Consider the following 20,013-nt stretch of genomic DNA (forward strand, 5'->3'; position numbering starts at 1 on the left):
CTGACATGTCCAAGGTTAAGTTGGATTGTGGGAAATTTGTTGATAAACTAAGGGAGGTAACTCTGATAGTGTCCTGAATAGATACCAACATTGTTACTGTTACGTTGTGGGTTGAAAACAACGACGAATCTCCCAGCTGTGTGTCTATTTACAAGCTACTGCAACATTTAAAAAAATGTAAGGATCTGTTATGATGCAATCATTAACAGTATAAAGCATGTGTTTCTGAGTAGTATATGCTTCATAGGCCTCAAATGTAAATATACGGTCTTTTCTCATATTGCGATAGAGTAGTAGTATTGTTAACAGTAATTTTGTCAAAAATCATGAAAAAACTTTGATTATGATCATGATTCCGTAACAACTGGTTGTGACCCTGTGACAATGTTCTCGTCAGATGCGTGAAAACCTGGGTGTGACTCAGGACAATACCTCCTCCCCACCCCCGCCAGAGTTGATACCACCCCACCACATCTTCGCTACATGGTTGTTTGAGGTAAGTTGGGTGACACGCACTGGATGTCAGAGAGGGAAACCATCATTACCCCAGTAACCATGGTTTACTTCATGTAAAAGATGCGCTTCTCCAGCTTGGGCGATTAGAGTTCCATTCAGAAAGTTGATCTTGCTCGATTGTTTCCTGTATATCATCGTTATTCAGATGTATATCACATAAATATATCATGCCCAAAACATGCCAAAGCAAAGGATTACACCATAAAATCTCTCCTTAAGTATGTTGTAGTAGGGTCTATTTCAGTAGATCTGTACTTACTGTTACTGTGTAATCAATGTATAGTCGAACCTCAATGTATCGAACCCTGGTATCTCAAATGTATCAATATCCCGAACTTATATATTTGCTTGCTTTTCTCGCATTCGAGATGCAAACTCAAAGCTATGAATTAACAAGGTTGAGGTGAGAGTGGCACTTGTTGTTTTTGTGAAGTGGACAGGCTTAATAGTGATTGCTGCTATGCCTAATGAGGGACATGTACATGCTAAATAATTTGTCCCAATTGTTATTGATTTTTGCCGACGAAATACATTTCAATTAATCATTGCATAAACATGCTGGGCTCTTCATTCTTTGTGTATGCAATCGTATTGTGAGTATCTATAATACTGTTACTTGATCTGCCTGGATGTTCATGCCTCTTTGTCTGGAATACAATCCCACTAGGTTCTAGAATGTGGAGTTTGACTGTATTAACCACACGATGAGATTAGCCAAACCTGTTTTGCATATCATCCTGGCCATTGACATGAGTGTTCATTGCCTGTGTTTCAGTGCCTTACTCTGAACAACAAGTACAAGAAGGGCAAGTTGCTGGCCTATCAGCTGATCTGTCAGATGTTGGTCCGCCATCACGATGTGACGCCATCCCAGGAGATCTTGTCCCACTTCTACTATGTGCTGCACCACGGGCTGGTGGCTGTTGACCAGGTCAGTACCCCGCTCCCCCAACCTCCCCTCCCTCCCACGTAAGTCGGGTCACGCCGTGTTCCCCAGATTGCCTTGGTTGAAGAAAGGAAAGAAAGAAAAGGGTGAAATCTGATGTTAATTGTCCATTACCTGTAATATAAAGTTACATTTGTTATTTATTTATATGTTACAAGTCAGATTGTATTTGGTTGATTGTTTTAAGGTTTCTTTTCAGGATGTAATAAATGTGTTGGTACGAAATAGCGGACCCAAGTATTTTTCTCTTCCACTTCCCGGGAACCTACTGCTCATGATGGATTTTGTACATGCAGCAGGGACCATCATTTCAGCTGTTGATGTTAAAGCGGTGAGTTGTTCCCATGTGCATCTCCCTGTGCAGGTTCCGGCTTAGAATTGGGTGATGGGGTAGCCTAGTGGTTAAGGTGTTCGCTCGTCACACCGAGACCTGGTTTCGATTCTCCACATGGGTACAATGTGTGAAGTCCTTGTTGGTGTCCCCTGCCGTGATATTCCTTGAATATTGCTAAAAGCAGCGTAAAGCCAAATTTACACACTCACATCGTGTATACATTGGTCCCTAGCAACCTATGCTGGTTGTAAGAAGCGATCAAATGGATGTCCTCACACCCCGACGATGTGGATCGTTGCTCACAATATTGATCACTTAATTATCTGGTCCACACTTGATTATTTAGAGGCTGTTGTCATATAGCTCAAATATTGCTAAGTGTGGCTTTTAACAACAAACAAACATGTGCCCAACTGCTAGAACTGCAGCGACGTGTTCACAAAATAAGTGTCGTCAAGATGAATAGGTTGCCTGTACAGGGCATGTTATTGCAGCCTGTGTTTAAACACTGAAATCTTTGCAACACATGAAACACTGGGTGCACAGGTGTTTCAGTAGTCTTATGGTGCTACAGTCCATTGTGCAGGATTGTGTCCCTTACCTGATTAAGGCTTCAAATCCACGATTCACAGCCTGTCGGATCCCTAGACATAAATAAAGTAGTCCCAAGTATCCAAGGCTCTGATTAATTTAGAAAATGGCAAATCACAGATTTCATTATGAAGTATATATATCAATAATGTCCTAACATGACTGGTGTGAGGGGCAGTGGGGTAGCCTGGTGGTTAAAGTGTTTGCTCGTCATGTCAAATACCTGGGTTTGATTTCCCACATGGGTACAATGTGTGATGTCCGTTTATTGGTGTCCCCTCCATGATATTGCTAGAATATTGTTAAAAGCGGCGGAAAACCTCAATCATTACTGGTGTTTACGTCTCTGATTTTATTATGAAAAATGTATATTAGGACATTTCCTAACATTGTGGATCTGTGTGTACTTTCAGCCCCCACGTTCTGAGGCTGTGTCTGTGCTTGGTGCTCTGTTGTGCTTTCCTAATCATTTCCTGGAGTTGCCAGTTTTAAAGCCAAACTCTGTAGATATTTCTGTTTTAAAGTGTAATGAAATGAAGGTGAGTTCAAGACAAAAACCAAAACAGTTTCCATGAAGAATTCCACACTAAACAGATTACTCTTCAAAGCAACTTGCATTCTGAATTTGAATATTAAAACAACAAAAGATTCGGAAAAATATGATGAATAACAAAAGTGATTACACCATAGGAGGTGCAAGAAGTACAATGGTAAGAACAGTACATTGATATTTCACTTTCTCAAATACTTTATCATGTTCATGATACTACATACAGTAGTTTATTGTAGTCCTTTATTTATGAAACAATACATGCTGTGGAAAAAAATGAGATAAGTCATTTGCAATGTAGAAGTGTACAGCGCTTCCTTGTACCCTTAAAGTGAAGTTAAATGTTGGACTCAGAACTGTGCAGTAAACATAAAAACAAGAGGCAGCCAGACTGATAACTAATTGTAACTTTTATATATATATAAATAAATAAATAAATAAATAAATAAACAGGTCGTCTACCAGATCATAAGAACCTGAAATGAGAATAAAATGTTTAGTTATGCATTTATGTACACAACATAATGTCACTGAATTCATCCCTGTTACATAAGTGTGACACTTGGATATCTCGGGGATGCAAGTAACTTGTGTTGCTCTGTTTCAGGATACGGTTGTTAATTTATTGTTGAAGGCAGGAAAGAGAGAGCCAGCTGGTCTGGCCAGGTGAGGCCAGGTTTACTTTGAAACAGGATGTTGTATAGCTGCAGTATTATTGTTGTCACTTGTGTCAACCCTCATCACTCCATTTCACTGCAGGACAAAAATGTCCTACTTTTAAAATGTAGAACTATATACTGCTGTTTCATTTTAATTTTGATTTCACTACTGTTCTCATCAAGGAGCCGTTGTACAAAGTGATCTTAGAGCTAAGGTCATGGTGACTCCCATACCTTGAAATAGACTTATGACTGTCGTAGCGCCATGGTTGTTTTGTACAATGGCACCCAGAGATTTAGATTGATGTGAAATAACCAGTACCATGTTTCCGAACTATTAGGGAAATCATTTCGCTAAAAACTAAAGCAAAGTTTATCCACTTTCTCCAGATATCTCCGATCAGTAATGATATGTTGCTTGTGTTTCAGATGTATCGCTGTCAGTAGTGTTGGAATATACCTGTATGAGGAGCTCACCCACGGCACCCAGCACTCCAAGGTGAAGGAAGGAGTCCAGGTCCTGCTCACTGCGTTAAAGGTAACCCTGACTCCTCACCTGTTGTCTGCGGTTCAAGACTAACTATGCATCGTTTATCTATCATATCAAGTTCTGGCATAAGTCTGTGTCACAAACACAATTTCAGGCACACGTAGCACAGTGACAGGTGGGTCCTGTAGCATCTTTTTCATCCATACTTCGTGAGGTGGGTCTCTTCTTTAAGTACCTGTTTTTCAGGATCCATATGCACAAAGTGCTCTTAGCGCTAAAATGATCGTAACTCCCATACTTTAACATAGGTTTACAGTAGTCTTAGTGCTAAGGTTGCTTTGTGCAAGTGGGCCCTGATGTCATGTTAAAAAACATGTGGGTGGTAGACATTTTGGTATTATATGTGGTTTCATGCATAGGGTCCTGGAAAGTTAGGACTTAACTATACTATTCAGTCTGTGGACTACCTAGATAAATAACATTTTGATCTCTATGGGGAAACTACAATGAAACCTCTTCAACACGAAAACTCAATACAAATATTTTTTGACACTATGATCAAGCTAATATTGGTCCTTCAGTTTTCTCAAACTGCAGATAACTTTAACTATATTTGAAGAACAAAAATGTTTCATTGAAATATTTGCTTGTATTGGGACAGTTGTAAAAATAACAGGTCCACCCTTTCAATTTGCAAAACTTGGATTTACCGACAACTAATCACAATCCATTATCAAATGATTTTCCCATCCATGGGCAGAAATTGTTTTGATAAACAATGAGACCTTTAATTCTTTTATATAGCATCTAGAAGAAGACATGTTCAATGATGGAAATAAACTAAAAAAACCAAACAAGCCCACAAGCCCTGAAAAAGGTTACTAGTCATTTAAAATAAGAATACTTACAAATTCCAATCTTTAATGTGCCATAAATATATTCAGATATTAAGACTATTTTGAATATTTAGCGAGTGAATTCGGAAATTCTGTACATTATTCAGTACAAGAAAGCGAAAGACGAGAAAATTGTGCCAAATGTCTGGAGCAGCGATTTTACATAATCTGAGAGAATGATAGAGAATTTACAGCGTGTGTAAAAAAACTTACAGGCCCTACTGTCCAGTAGAATTATGATTTTATCAGCCTGAGGTAATTACCTTCGAGATTCGGACCTATGGATGAGTGTTAAGTTCCATCCCAGCATGTTGTTTCACAGAAAACAGGGTCGACTTTGCTGGGTGCTGTTTGCTGTACGTGTACTGTGACAGTAACGTGTGTGCATGATAGGCATTGTTGATACAGTGCTTTTCAAAGCATAAAGTGAATCTGAATCTGATACCTGTACTCTCCTGTTGAACTTTCAATTTATTTATTTCTCTCCAAGTTGATTTATGAATAAATAAGCTTTCATTTAAGTGTGTCATCAAAATGTGGCATGTAATGTTTTGTTGAAAGCTGATTGAACTGAATGATACTCTAATTTTCTGTAAATGGCCTCCTTACCAGCTATCATGGATGTATTTATTTGGCTTATTTTAAAAGTGTACACTTTTACAGTGGTTTATTGTTACTTTATCATAACTATGTATTTCTAAACGCAACTATACAGAAACTAGCCTCCTACAGTTGTGTCCCATGTATTGTGAACATTAAAGACACTGCAGTAATTTCTTCAGGAGTGTGACAAACCACACGTGTCAAAAGGCTACCATCAAAAGAGTGATGTGAATAGCAAGGTAACATCTCTCCTCCCCGTCCACGCTGCACCGACTCCGTGTCATTCATTGCATGACATCAACAGCACAGTCAAGCTTCTCCTTCTCTATAGCAATACCTGCACGCCAACAGTTACATTGTATACACAACTGTTTTGGTTCCAAGTTATGGAAGTAATTTGTTGATGAGTTAAGAGCCTGTGTTGTGTTATGAGTTGCGTGTGTCACTAGCAGTGTGTATGGGAGTTTAGGAGCTGAATGGTATTGTATTGTACACAACCCAGGGTCGAGGTTATGTACACGAACATCCAGTTCATTAAATCCAGCACACACACTCGCTTGTTGGTGACAAACGTACAAATTAATAATTATGAGTTCACAAGTTTCAAGACTTAATTTCGGAGAATTAATTTAATCAGACGTATTAAATCTGCCTTGTGACCGTCACAGGACTCCCAGTTGTGATGTGATAAGCACCTGACACGACATTAAGATTCCGTCATCTGATGTGTATGAGGTTTCTTACAAAATGATAGCTATATTCTTTGTAATTATAAATATCCTTTTGAATACCACACTATTTGACAGTGTGTGCCTTCGTTGGGTACGATAAGATCTTATGAATAAAGGCTCACGTGCTGACAGGGACTTGTGGAAATTTCTGAAATGTTCTTGTGCACACCCACCACCCAGCAATGCACCTACACTGTTGCAGAAGTAGTACACCAGAGAGTGAGTGTTGTGTCATGCCAGTTTGAAAAACTCCAGCAAACTACGGTGAATATAAACAGGAAATAATCCATGTCAGTTGGGTGTGATGACATAATTCTCATGGGTTGGTTCTTACAACAAACGTGATGTACCATAATCCCCAGGGGGTATTGTACAAGATGGCGAGAGATCTCTTGTTGTCTTCCCCTTCCATATGTAGAACTGTGGATCCAGAGTTTCAACATTCAAACATCACTTAGCCCCAGTAGAACACATACAATGGTACCTTGTCTGTCCACATGGTATATTTCAGACCAAAGGTTAATACATATTATCAGCTTACCCGACTGAAAGTCAAGTGAGCTTATGTCATGGCCTTTTTTGTCTGGCGTTTGTCATCCGGTGTCTGGTTTCCATGGTAAACATCTTCTCAGAACTGCTGGAACCAATGCGGCTTTAATTACATTAAGTAATACGTTACCACTGTTATACCGAGGCTGTTGTCTCCCACAACTGCTGCTATAGCGAAATCTACCACAGAGATCTCAATTACCTCATGCAGCACGTGCGTAGCCACCTAGCTGCCATGTGACACCCTTCACTCTTGTCTCCTTCGTCTGCTTAGCAAGACGTGTTTTCTCCTGCTGAAGCGTTCCTTGAAGATTTGGTGATATTTATTATAGTTTATTCTCTAATAAACTGTGCTTTTATGGGGCGTTGCGGTAGCTACGCTTGGTTATAAATTTCCCGCCAAACGGAAATTTTTTCCCGCCCTTTTTTCTATATACTTGCGGGGTTCGCGTATGCACGTTGTGTTTTACGTTTCCCCTGTTCTTGTATGTTTTGGGGGTTAACATAACTTATTTCTTTAATAAAAGTTATATGTGTATGTTATATGTTCACATTGCTCGTTTATTTTCTTGTGAAAATGTTCGTTTGTGAATCATTGTGGTGCGTGCGTTGTAACCATGTTTTGTTCTTTGTTTATAGCAAACAATCAATGTCTGACATGGATATGTCCCCAGTATCCACCCCCTCTACCCCTGCTCCTCGGAGTTATGGGGTGTGCAGAAAGTTTTTGTCGTCCCGGGATCCCCACGATCGTTGCCCGCGGTGCAGGGTTCCTTGCGGGGACACCCGGTGCATCCTGTGCGAAGGTCTGGGGCCTGCGGATTTTGAGCGGTACCGGCTGTACGTACAGTCCGTCTCCACCCCTGTGGTGGCCGGTTCGTCCGGTCGGGGTCCCCGTGCGGGTACCACCTCCTCGGCTGCGGCGGATCCCCTTGCGGCCCTCGGGCTGTCTGGGGATTCCGTCGCCGCATTGTTGTCGAAACTTGTGGATTCCAAGCTGGCGGCCTTATCGCAAGATAGGCCGCTGGCTGTTCCGTCCCCGGCCTCTTCGGTGGCCGCGGGGTCGGACGCGGGGTCCACCGGTAAAGCGGCGGATCTCTTGGCGGCCCGTGTGCTGTCCGGGGATTCCGTCGCTGCATTACTTGCATAACTTGTGGACTCCAAGCTGGCGGCCTTATCTCAGGATAGGCCGCTGGCTGTTCCGTCCCCGGCCACTTCGGTGGCCGCGGGGTCGGACGCGGGGTCCACCGGTACGGCGGCGGCTCCCGTGGTCACCGGTCCTTCCCCCGAACCGTTGCTCCCGCTATCGGTTTAGGACCGCGTGGCCATGGTTTATGACCTCTTTGAGGACATGCCCCGGCCGGTACCGCGGGGAATCCACGACTGTGGGTTCCTCCGAGGTATACGATGAGTCTTCCGACACGGCTTTCCCCGCATCAACCTTGCTGCGCGGTTTCAAGCCTTCCTTGGAGAACGCCTTCGCGGCGGCCTCCGGTCGGGGTCTCCCGTTGCCTCCGACGTCGTGGAGAAAGGGTTTATTCCCGGTACATGACCTTGCCTTTCCCGAGGCTGGTCCTACCGCAGAGGCCCATGTTGAGCGGTTGGGTGTCCGTGCCCCACCGGCTGCTACGGTAACGCAAGCTACCTTGCACCAGCTGGACGCCCTCGCTCGGCACTCCATGTCTCACGGAGACACTTACTTGGCTGCAGCGGCCCGTCTGGTCGAAGGTTCTCCCACGGACCGTGACCAGCGCATTTACAACTGCCTGCTCAGTTTAAATGCTTCCCTGGAGTACGTTGCCGAGGACTCTCGGCACACACTTGCTCTTGTTGGGTCCCTGCATAGGCGCCTGGGTGCCGCTCCTAACCGGAGCGCGCCCCAGGCTGCTGCGGCCGGTAGGTCTAAGGGGTCGGGTTCTTCTTCCTCTGGGAAGTAGCCCCGCCCTGAGGGCTCCGGTATGGGCAATCAGCTGCCCTTTCGCGGGAAGACGGGGAACTGGGGGAAGCCCAAGTCGTCGACGGACGGCAAGGGCCCCTCCAGGTGACTCTCATTGGAGGGGTTCGTATGCCGACAGCGCCAACTTCGGTTGGCCCTTAGGCGAACCCGAGTCACTTGGCCCTGGACAGTTGCGCCTGTCGCAACCTGTCAGGGCCCCCTCTCCTTCCCCAGTGGGAGCCAGACTCCAGACTTACTGGGAGAATTGGGAACAAGTGTTCGACGACCCGTGGGTGGTCAACACGATTCGGTACGGCTATCGGCTTGATCTCAAAGCGAATCCGCCGCTCACCGTTGCCCCGTTGGCAGGTTTCGATTCGGAAACCGATCTTCCCATCCTCGCCGATGCCATCGGCAGGTTGGTGGAGAAGGGGCAGTACGGGAGTTAGCTCTACCAGAAATAACACCGGGGTTTTACTCCAGGATATTTCTCGTTCCCAAGTAGGACAGTGCCGAACTCAGAATGATTCACACGTCCGCTCCCTGGCTGTTCACCCGGTTAACCACCCCCATAGTGGGGTTCCTCCACAGGAGGGGTGTCCGGTACTTCGCGTACCTGGACGACTCGCTAGTAGCAAATCGAATGACGGACACCCTGTCACGCCATCTCGATTTCGCACGTCGGCTCTTGGAGCAATTTGGGTGGATTATCAATCTCCCCAAGAGCGAGTTAACCCCTTCTCAGAACTTGCTGTTCATCGGAGGTCGGTTCAACACGGTGTCCCATCGCCTCTTTGTCCCCCCAGACCGGTGGCACAAAATTCAGGCGATGATTGCCAAAGTCTTAGCGGTGCAACAGACTGTTCACTTTTGGGAACAGCTGTTAGGGCTACTTGTATCAGCCCAGGACTGCACCGCACGGGGTCGTCTCCAACTCCGCCCGCTGCAACGGTTTTTAATCCAGTTGTTAGCAACGGAGGTGAACAGTGCGACCGTCGCCCTCCCGGATCGGCTCCGACCGCATCTGGAGTGGTGGACGGTCCCTTACATTGTCTTATCAGGAGTCTCTATGCGGCCCTACCGGGCCACGTTGACCCTGTATACAGACGCCTCTCTAGTGGGCTGGGGCGCCCATCTAGAGGGGGAGGTGAGCTCGGGGCTGTGGTGCTTAGACGAACTAGGTCTTCACATCACTTGTCTCGAGTTCAAGGCAGTGATCAACGCAGTCAATCACTGGAAGCATCGTCTCGTCGACGCCCGGCTCATGCTGGCGACCGACAACACGACGGTAGTGTCCTATGTGAACAAACTGGGGGGAACCCACAGTCACTCGCTACTCGATCTCACGTTCGAGTTTTACGCTCTGGTGGACAGTGTCCCGTGCCAGATACGCGCCCGTCACATCCCAGGTGTGCGGAACGTACTGGCCGATGCTCTATCGAGGCCTCAGGATCCGAGCCCCACAGAGTGGATGCTGAACCCAGTAGTGTTTCAGTGGCTGTGCGAACGTTTGGGTCGTCCGATGGTCGACCTGTTCGCAACGCGGTTCAACAATCAACTCCCGTTGTTTGTATCACCAGTCCCGGTCCCGAGGGCCATCGATCACGATGCTCTCGCGTTAGACTGGACGGGCTTGGTCGCTTATGCTTACCCGCCGACAGCGTTGATACCACACATTCTAAGCCGGCTCCGAGGAGTTCGCTGTCGAATGTTACTGATCGCGCCCATGTGGCCGAACAGATCGTGGTACCCCGACTTGCTGACCCAGGTCACGCAGTCGCCACTTCCACTGCCTGTGAGACCGGATCTTGATCCACCCTCACACCCGTCAGCTTCATCCAAACGCAGGGCAGTTCAATCTGCACGCGTGGATGTTGTCACCGAGCGTCTGAGGAGTAAAGTTTTTTCTCGCCGGGCGTCTCGGGCATACGTTAGTATGCATCGTGATTCTACCCAGAAGGTGTATAATGCACGTTGGGTTATTTTCACGAAGTGGTGTTGTAAACATCACATTCATTCGCCAGATAAGGTATCTGTGCAGGATATTGCTCGTTTCATGTCTCACTTGCGAGAGACCCGGAAACTCTCCGGGGGTTCCATTGCCAACTATGTCTCGTCCGTTGCTACGGTACGGGACGTTGCTATGGGTACCAGTCTCTCCAAAGAGCCGGTGATACGGGGTATTATCAAGGGTTTCAAACAGCACGATCTTAAGAAGGGCCGCCTTCGGGCACCGGCCTGGGATCTTTGGCTAGTGTTGCAATCACTTACGGAAGCTCCGTATGAACCCTTGCATAGTGCTTCGTTCCGGCATGTGACTTGGAAAACAGCATTTCTCCTCTCCTTTGCCACGGCGGCACGTGTATCCGAAATTCATGCACTCGATGTCGCCAAGGTACGATTCGATAGGGGTGACGAAGGAGCGGTCCGCCTGGGCCAGCTCATGGGCTTCGTCGCCAAGAATCAGAGAGTCGGGCAAACGGAGAGAGAATTCACTGTAAGATCACTCAAAGAAATCTTACATCCTGCTGATACTGAGGACAGAGCGCTGTGTCCGGTTAGGGCCCTTAAGTATTATCTTAAGGCTTCGAATGAACGTAGACAAGGGCGTGACCGTCTGTTCATATCGTGTAACCCTAATCGCACGGTTGACATACCTCGCAACTCGATTGCGTTGTGGCTTCGTTCTGTCATCAATCTGGCGTACCGGTCTCGGGGGTTACCGGTAGCGGGGTCAAACCTGCACGAGATCAGGGCGCTAGCGGCAACATTTGCCCTACACTCGAATATCTCTGTTCGCAGAATATTACGAGGTTGTTACTGGCGTTCTGACTCGGTTTTTGCCAATCATTACCTCAAACAGGTCGCTGATGCCGTCGTGGAGAGTGTGCACCGTCTTGGCCCGCGGATCGCGGCGCAAGCGGGCACCTAAGGGGTGTGCCCAGCGCAATTCCGAACTCCTCAGGCGTCTGACCTTGCACGGTGGTCAATCTGGGTCTACTCCAATGTTCCCACTGCCGTGGGTACAGGAGTTGGGGTCCCGCAAACCAGCGCACTCACACCACAGGTGAGGGCGGCTTTTTGTGTGCTTTGTCCTTATTTGTATTTTGACAATTATGTCTTTAATTGTCTGTCGTGTATCCCAACCTTGTGATGCATGCTTACAAATACTGGAATTAGGTCACGCGCCTAATGCATACTTTAAGTAGGCTTGCTCTGGGATATACGGTCTGAATGAAATTAATTTCCCTCTTTTCGACTGTTTAACCTGATCTAAGATTAAGCTCACGCGGATACAGTGTTCTCATCCGCTGCGGCGATGAAATACCTATCCAGTGGGGCCGTTTGGAGTCACCAATCGTTTTGGCAATGACGATTGAGCCTTACGGTATGCGCTTGACAGTGCTTTGGTATTCCTATAGGGTAACGCCTAGCTAGGTGCATGCGCATCGAGTGCTTCCGCCTTGGTGTTTACTTCCGCTGGTAGGAAGGAACGCTAGCAGTCAGGATTCGGGTTGTAGGTGCTCCCCACCGCCTACTGTGGTAGTCAGCCTCGGTATAACAGTGGTAACGTATTACTTAATGTAATTTGTAGAATTTTCCTATTCGGAATATTCTATAAGTAATACGTTACCACTGGGCTGCTGCCCGCCCGTCCGTCCCCCGAGCACTTGCTCTCGCAGGAGACAAGAGTGAAGGGTGTCACATGGCAGCTAGGTGGCTACGCACGTGCTGCATGAGGTAATTGAGATCTCTGTGGTAGATTTCGCTATAGCAGCAGTTGTGGGAGACAACAGCCTCGGTATAACAGTGGTAACGTATTACTTATAGAATATTCCGAATAGGAAAATTCTACAAACTTCACATGATTGTTCCCACTAATCATGACAGCCCAATTGCCTTTCTGAAAATGGCTTTCACAGCAGCCATATTGAAAAAAACAACTATTTATTGACATTACTCAGCCCTTGTGTGTTAAAAATGTAATGAAATTTGTTCGATATGTAGTTAGTTGTGGGACTCACCACACATGTACCCTTTTGGGCTAAATCGTAAAGTTTTTCCTTGATTTGTCCTTTGCATTTTAACTGGAAGCTAAAAATTACTCTGGCCCTCTACTCAACCATTTTGTTCAATTTGTCCAAATTGGAATGACATTTGGTATATGTGTTGTTTGTGTGGCTCACCACATACTTTCAAGTTTTGTGATGTTATGATTGTTTACCTTGTTTTGACCATGCTCTTAAATTCTCTTAAAATGCATATTTGGTTCTGAGGAAGCTGAACCTTGGCATCTATTTTTCTCATTATGATGTCATTATATTTAGTTCAAATAATTAGAGTTTAGTGTTTATGCAGAATATGTTTTGATATCAACACTGATGCAAACCTTTGCCTTTGTTGACATTTTAAACTTTTGACTGCATATCCAGGTGAGCTACACTGCCATGGCACTATTTTTTGTATATTGTTTTTTAGCCCCAGATGAGAGATGTCTTGTTTCTTAATGGAAACTTCAACGGATATAGATGGAATCAGAATAAAATAAATTTATGGACATGTACTCGGATCGAGTTCAATGAACAGACAAAATCAGTCTGTATTAACAAAGTCAAAGGTCTCATTGCAATAATTTCCACAATTCTTGGTTCATTAGGCTGCTCATGTTCCACACGTTGAGGTAGAGGTGGTAGTGTGGCACATGGACCTCCATGCCGTCGTGTCCAAGATGTCTTGTGTTGTAACTACGTGTAGATACATGGGTGTAGCTTGTGTACTGTGTCAGCATCTCCCAGCACTCGGTGCTTACTGTCATTGCATTCATTTTATTTATCAATCGATATCGAACCTTTCTCTACAAGACAATTATGTTGACTGTTTATGCTAACCTTATTATATATAATATTCAATTTTCTTCAGAAATTGTTCAGACTGTTTGCTCGGATGTGGCATTGCAATTATTTTTTTTCAGAGTTTATATAAATGTGTTGAACCATGTTAAACCATTTTCACAATATCAGCTTTGGCTAAGACCTGCCTCCTTTCATGCAGTCCTACCCCATGTAACTGACATGCCATGATATAACTGAAATATTGTTCAGGTTAAACTTGCGTGAAGACCGGGTTGCCAGATGATGTTTGCTGTATGTGAGACAGTAATGTGTGCATGATGATCAGCTGACTGTAAATAGGTCTTCAGCAACTCATGCTTGCCGTAAAAAACGACTATACTTGTCGTAAGAGGTGACAACGGGATCGGGTGGTCAAGCTCGCTAACTTGGTTGATGCATGTCATCATATCCCAATTGCGTAGATCGATACTTATGATGTCAATCACTAGATTGTCTGGTCCAGAGACTATTATTTTCAGACCGCCGTCATATAGCTGGAATATTGCTGATGCAGCGTTAAACAACAAACGAACAAAAACAAACAAAACAGCTGACTGTTAAAATGTGGTGTAAACCTGATTTTGATGTCTGGTTCGGCTTTTCTAATATTAGAGTCATGTTCCTGATGTGTGGGTGTGTCTTGTTTCAGTGTGGGTACAGGAAGGTGGCCAAAGTGGGCTCGGACATGCTGCTGTTGCTCTGTGATCACTGCGAGGTGTTGCTGACACACTACCCCTCACTACCAAGAACCATCGTGGAGGTACGTTGTATCAGGTGGCTCGCTGCCCTGTTTTGAAAGATCAACTACCACATGTTTAATTCTCAGTTTTTATCAGCCAGAAGTCATCAAATATGTTTATAGAATGTATATTCCTATCATTCCATGATGTATCAAACTTATTTCTTTAACTATGTTCATGTAAACATTAGAGCTGTAATGAATACCCTATGAGGTGAATATGATTTGTATTGTGAATATAGGGTAAAGAATACAAATAGAAATTCATCTTATTTGTTATATTCACTGAGGCAAATATGATTAGTATCGTGAATATTGGGTAACGAATACGAATATATAGTCACGAATACAATAACAAGTCAGCAGTTGATGTATCATTTGTTATATTCACTAGGGCTGCAACGAATACACTGAGGCGAATACGATTAGTATCGCGAATATTGGGTAACGAATACGAATATATAGTCACGAATACAATAACATGTCAGCAGTTAATGTATTATTTGTTATATTCACTAGGGCTGCAACGAATACACTGAGGCTAAATACGATTAGTATCGTGAATATTGGGTAACAAATACGAATATATAGTCACGAATACAATAACAAGTCAGCAGTTGATGTATTGTTTGTTACATTCAGTGAATTATTTGACATGTTTTGTTAATTATTAATATATTATACATTTATATACTGCACTTATCCAGTTACTAGTATCTGCTCAAATATGACGATGACCAGTGACGACAGTAGTGTCAAATCAAATATTATAAGAGTGTTGTCTTTGAAGAAATCTATGCATATAATATGTTCTTATGGATATTTTTAGGTACATGGTATGTAAATGCACATGATTGCATATTCATAAATATTCATGAATAGATACGGTTTGATTCACTGAATATGCAAGTGAATCGTAACAGCCCTAGTACACATGGTGAAATAGCTTGGTTCCTCTTGGTTTCAGTTTATTGCCCAGACCATCTCGTCCTTGCTACAAGCTCAAGAAACATCTAGTGTAGAGGAGGAGAAGCGAGTGAGTCCTTGACCATCCCTTGTATCTGTGTCACAACTCAACAAATGGCAATAGCATTGTTGGATCCACATAATGTACACAAGACATCAAAGATATTTTTCCACACATTCTATCAAAATTAACAAACTGATATGATAATGTGTTTTATCATATAATGGATAGATTGGTGCAATATATTCCAATCTGCGAAACTTGAAACACGATCCAATAAAATACAAATGAGGTCACCTCATGGGTACTACTTTTGATAGACTCCAGTGCCATGCATGAATACAATGTTTACTTGCTCAAAGTAATGCGTTTAGAGGTTGTTTTTTCGGTGTGTGGATGTTTCTGTACACGAACATTGATTTCAAATAATTTGGCACATAATTTTTGGGGTGGTTCACTCTGGTATTGTATTCATACGCATAGTATTGTATTCATAATTTTCTGAATTTACTCCAGTGAGTAAAATAGCATCTTAAAAATTGATTATTTAAGAATGATGTTATATGACAAAGAAATATTACCCTCGTGTTTCCACATTGTGAATACCATATGTCAGGATTAAAGAATTTGTATTATGCTGGCTAATTGCTCGCATAATACAATTTTTATTGCTAATATATGATATTTTATACACTTGGTTAATAAACTATTTATTGAAGTGGCAGTCTTGGTATATTAAGGGCCATTGTTGGTCCTGTTGTCTCTGTTGTTGCTGTGACCACAATTTCCTGTGCAGTGACATCTAAGCTGCCAGGATTTCCTGTTTTAGAGATCGAATCCCAGCATTACTTTTTTTATCACGTTTTGTCAGTCAGCACTGTACTTTCACTCATGGGTTTCACCAATAATTGTAAAAAGTTTCGACCTGGATTCCAACATAATGCCCCATGCTGTTACATATGGCGCCACTCATGACATGTTTGCTCTCTCCTGCTGTAGCTGATTGTGGCCATGATGTTCTGCATGGTGGAGTGGTGCCTGAAGATCCCCATGCAGCTGCTGATGGAGACCACGGATTCCGAGAGAAGCTGTATATACAAGGTGTTCAGGGTATGTCCTTGTGTTCACTAATCAGTCACTATCGTTATTCAGGGTCCAGTGGGTCCTGCAAAATGTATAAAGATTATGTGAACACGCTAAACTGAACTGCCTCATGTTAAGTAGGTTTTACGATTAAGGAGCACAGTGGAACAAATATCATTTTCAAACCGTATACCTCACCCTATATTTACACTAGCCACCAGAGTTGGTTTGGAAGGTCGGTGGTTCAATCCCCAGCCACATCATTTCCAAAAGACATTGAAAGATTGTACTTGTTACCCTGCCCGGCACTCGGCATTCAGAGGATAAAACAAGGACAAGTCGGCTCGGTCAGTATACTGTGTCTGAGCAGGGTGTCGATGTTAAATTGTCACGTGGTATCTCAGTTAGCCTGGGCCTAGTACAAGCAGCCATGTACACACATGTACACATCGATGCATGTTGCTATATGAGTGCAATAATCGTGAACACAACTTTAAACCCCATTTCGGGGGCACGGTTGACCCAGTCGTCTAAGGCTCCGCGATTCGCTGTGTAGAGTTGCGTCCCTTGGGCACGCCAGAAACCTATGATTGTGGGTTCGAATCCTGGTTTGCCCCAATTATGTTTCTAGGTTTGTCAGCACCTTACCCATGCTCCTGGGTTTCCTGAAGTGGTAAACATCTGAAACCTGCATTACTTCGGGCTTTCCTCCCACATTAGGTGACACGCCCCGATAGAACTGGAATACTGTTAAAAGCGGCGTTAAACCCAACTCACTCACTCACTTAAACCCCATTTCACCTCACCTCCTGTTTGACTCAGGTCCTCCACAGTGCGGTGACTGGCCACAGTGCGGCCTCCCTGTCCCGGACCAGTAAGTCCCTGGCCGACTTCATCCAGGACCTTGACATGGACAACATTACGGACAACCAGAGCACCAGCAGTGGCGGCTCGCCCAAGATGACATACGATGGCCCCACAGAACCAGTCACAGACCAGCCAAAGACCACAGACCCTCCAAGGAAACCTGAGACTGACATTGTCAAATTGGCAGCAAGAACGGTAAGGTTCATAAGAATGATAACACCAAATCTTGTTGAAATGGTTTAAAAACTTTGCTCATCTAAACAAAGACTGAAGTGATCTTGAGAACAGAAACTACATACCATCCACTAATGGTGTAAAATAATCAACAAGCAAGCCTGGTAGCTGCCTTGTGTACTGTACTTTTGCTGATGTTCCCGACTATCAGTGACTACACCTTGATTCCAGAAGATGACAATAATAACTAACTTGTTCTCATCGCGATATGACTGCAATATTGACGATGAGATGTAAAAGTTTAACTCACTCCAGATGATGACCCACCTCGTGAACCACCTGAACCACTTCCCCATGGGTTCGGGCGCCGCCCGCCTCAACTCCAACGTCCAGGAACACCATGACATACCCAACTACCTGGATGAGGAGTTGAAGCCAGACATCTTCTCTGCTCCCAATGTACAGGTAGAAACACATGCTTACTTAACGGCTGATTCTGAAACACAATTGGCTGTGTAGAGTTGCGCCCCTTTGCCTTGCCAGGATCAGTTTGTCATTGATTCGAAACCCAGATTTGCCTACGTGATCTTTAGCCTGAGAGTAACTCAAGCCTAAGCACTACATTTCCTGTATCCCTTTTCATATTTGGCCGACACATGATATAACAGAATTACTGTTCACGCACAACTTATTGCTATCTTCTAGTGTTTAATCCTGGTTAGAATAGGTCTCCAGCATACTATGCTGGTTGTAAGAGAGAAACAAATGGTGACTTGGTTGATTGAGTGTCATCATACTCTAATGATGTGCATCGTTGCTCACAATATAATCACAAACTCAATTATTTACAGGCTGTGGTCATAGAGCTGGAATGTTGCTCAACAACGGTACCACATCCTTGTGTGCATATTCTTGTGTATATAAGTATGATGTTCCCTGCGATGATCATGGTGTAGAATATGTACCCAGTATCCCTTGCATGACAGAAGAGATGGCTAAAGAGGATTGGGTGGTCCGACACAGCAACGTGGCTGATTGTGAGGATTGCAGGACATTGTCACATAGCTGGAATAGTGCTGATTCTGGTGATAGACAGTATTCACTTTATTCGCTTCATATTAACATTGTATTTGTTGGGAATTATTGTGATTCCTTTTGCCCTTCCGAAAGTGACACAGGTTTGATTATTTTGTTTCAGTTCTTTGTTGTGAACCACAGAGCTTTGATCTCATTTGTTGAACTCCCAGCAGTGGTAAGTCACCATCATTACCTCTTTGTCTTCAGCTTTACCAAAATATACTACTTGACATTTGTTAAGGGTATTGTGATTGTCCAGGGCCCACTTGCACAACGCGATCTTAGTGCTACGATAATTGTAAGCCTATGTTAAAATATGTGAGCTATGATCATCTTAGCGCTAAGATCGCTTTGTGCAAGTGGGCCGAGGTATTGACTGATTGCTTTGAGATGTTCAGCTACACAAGACTGTTATTGTTGACTGTTATTGATAACATCACCTCTCCCAGCCACTAGCCACACAAGATAGCTGTTGACTGTTATTGATAACATAACCTCTCCCAGCCACTAGCCACACAAGATAGCTGTTGACTGTTATTGATAACATAACCTCTCCAAGCCACTAGCCACACAAGACAGCTGTTGACTGTTATAGATAAAATAACTTCTCCCAGCCACTAGCCACACAAGATAGCTGTTGACTGTTATTGATAACATAACCTCTCCCAGCCACTAGCCACACAAGATAGCTGTTGACTGTTATTGATAACATAACCTCTCCCAGCCACTAGCCACACAAGATAGCTGTTGACTGTTATTGATAACATAACCTCTCCCAGCCACTAGCCACACAAGATAGCTGTTGACTGTTATTGATAACATAACTTCTCCCAGCCACTAGCCACACAAGACAGCTGTTGACTGTTATTGATAACATAACCTCTCCCAGCCACTAGCCACACAAGACAGCTGTTGACTGTTATTGATAACATAACCTCTCCCAGCCACTAGCCACACAAGACAGCTGTTGACTTTTATAGATAACATAACTTCTCCCAGCCACTAGCCACACAAGACAGCTGTTGACTGTTATTGATAACATAACCTCTCCCAGCCACTAGCCACACAAGATAGCTGTTGACTGTTATAGATAACATAACTTCTCCCAGCCACTAGCCACACAAGACAGCTGTTGACTGTTATTGATAACATAACCTCTCCCAGCCACTAGCCACACAAGATAGCTGTTGACTGTTATAGATAAATTAACCTCTCCCAGCCACTAGCCACACAAGATAGCTGTTGACTGTTATTGATAACATAACCTCTCCCAGCCACTAGCCACACAAGATAGCTGTTGACTGTTATTGATAACATAACCTCTCCCAGCCACCAGCCACACAAGACAGCTGTTGACTGTTATTGATAACATAACTTCTCCCAGCCACTAGCCACACAAGATAGCTGTTGACT

General features: G+C 44.1%; 1 protein-coding gene across 9 annotated transcripts in view; it reads left to right on the forward strand.

The window, feature by feature from the left end:
- Positions 1-20,013, forward strand: part of LOC124140708 (ral GTPase-activating protein subunit alpha-1-like) — a 94,738-nt gene that overhangs the window by 44,743 nt on the left and 29,982 nt on the right. For all 9 annotated transcript variants that reach the window (XM_046508403.2, XM_048403505.1, XM_046508406.2 and 6 more), the window contains 13 exons: positions 398-496; positions 1,292-1,447; positions 1,662-1,793; positions 2,801-2,926; positions 3,545-3,603; positions 4,026-4,134; positions 5,765-5,824; positions 14,343-14,453; positions 15,400-15,468; positions 16,399-16,509; positions 17,305-17,544; positions 17,839-17,988; positions 18,722-18,775. In XM_046508403.2, the coding sequence (XP_046364359.2) occupies positions 398-496; positions 1,292-1,447; positions 1,662-1,793; positions 2,801-2,926; positions 3,545-3,603; positions 4,026-4,134; positions 5,765-5,824; positions 14,343-14,453; positions 15,400-15,468; positions 16,399-16,509; positions 17,305-17,544; positions 17,839-17,988; positions 18,722-18,775 (1,476 nt within the window). The remainder of the gene's footprint in view (positions 1-397; positions 497-1,291; positions 1,448-1,661; positions 1,794-2,800; positions 2,927-3,544; positions 3,604-4,025; positions 4,135-5,764; positions 5,825-14,342; positions 14,454-15,399; positions 15,469-16,398; positions 16,510-17,304; positions 17,545-17,838; positions 17,989-18,721; positions 18,776-20,013) is intronic.

This window comes from Haliotis rufescens, unplaced genomic scaffold (genome assembly GCF_023055435.1).
Source record: "Haliotis rufescens isolate VD_foot unplaced genomic scaffold, xgHalRufe1.0.p SCAF_3, whole genome shotgun sequence".
Taxonomy (NCBI): Eukaryota; Metazoa; Mollusca; class Gastropoda; order Lepetellida; family Haliotidae; genus Haliotis; species Haliotis rufescens.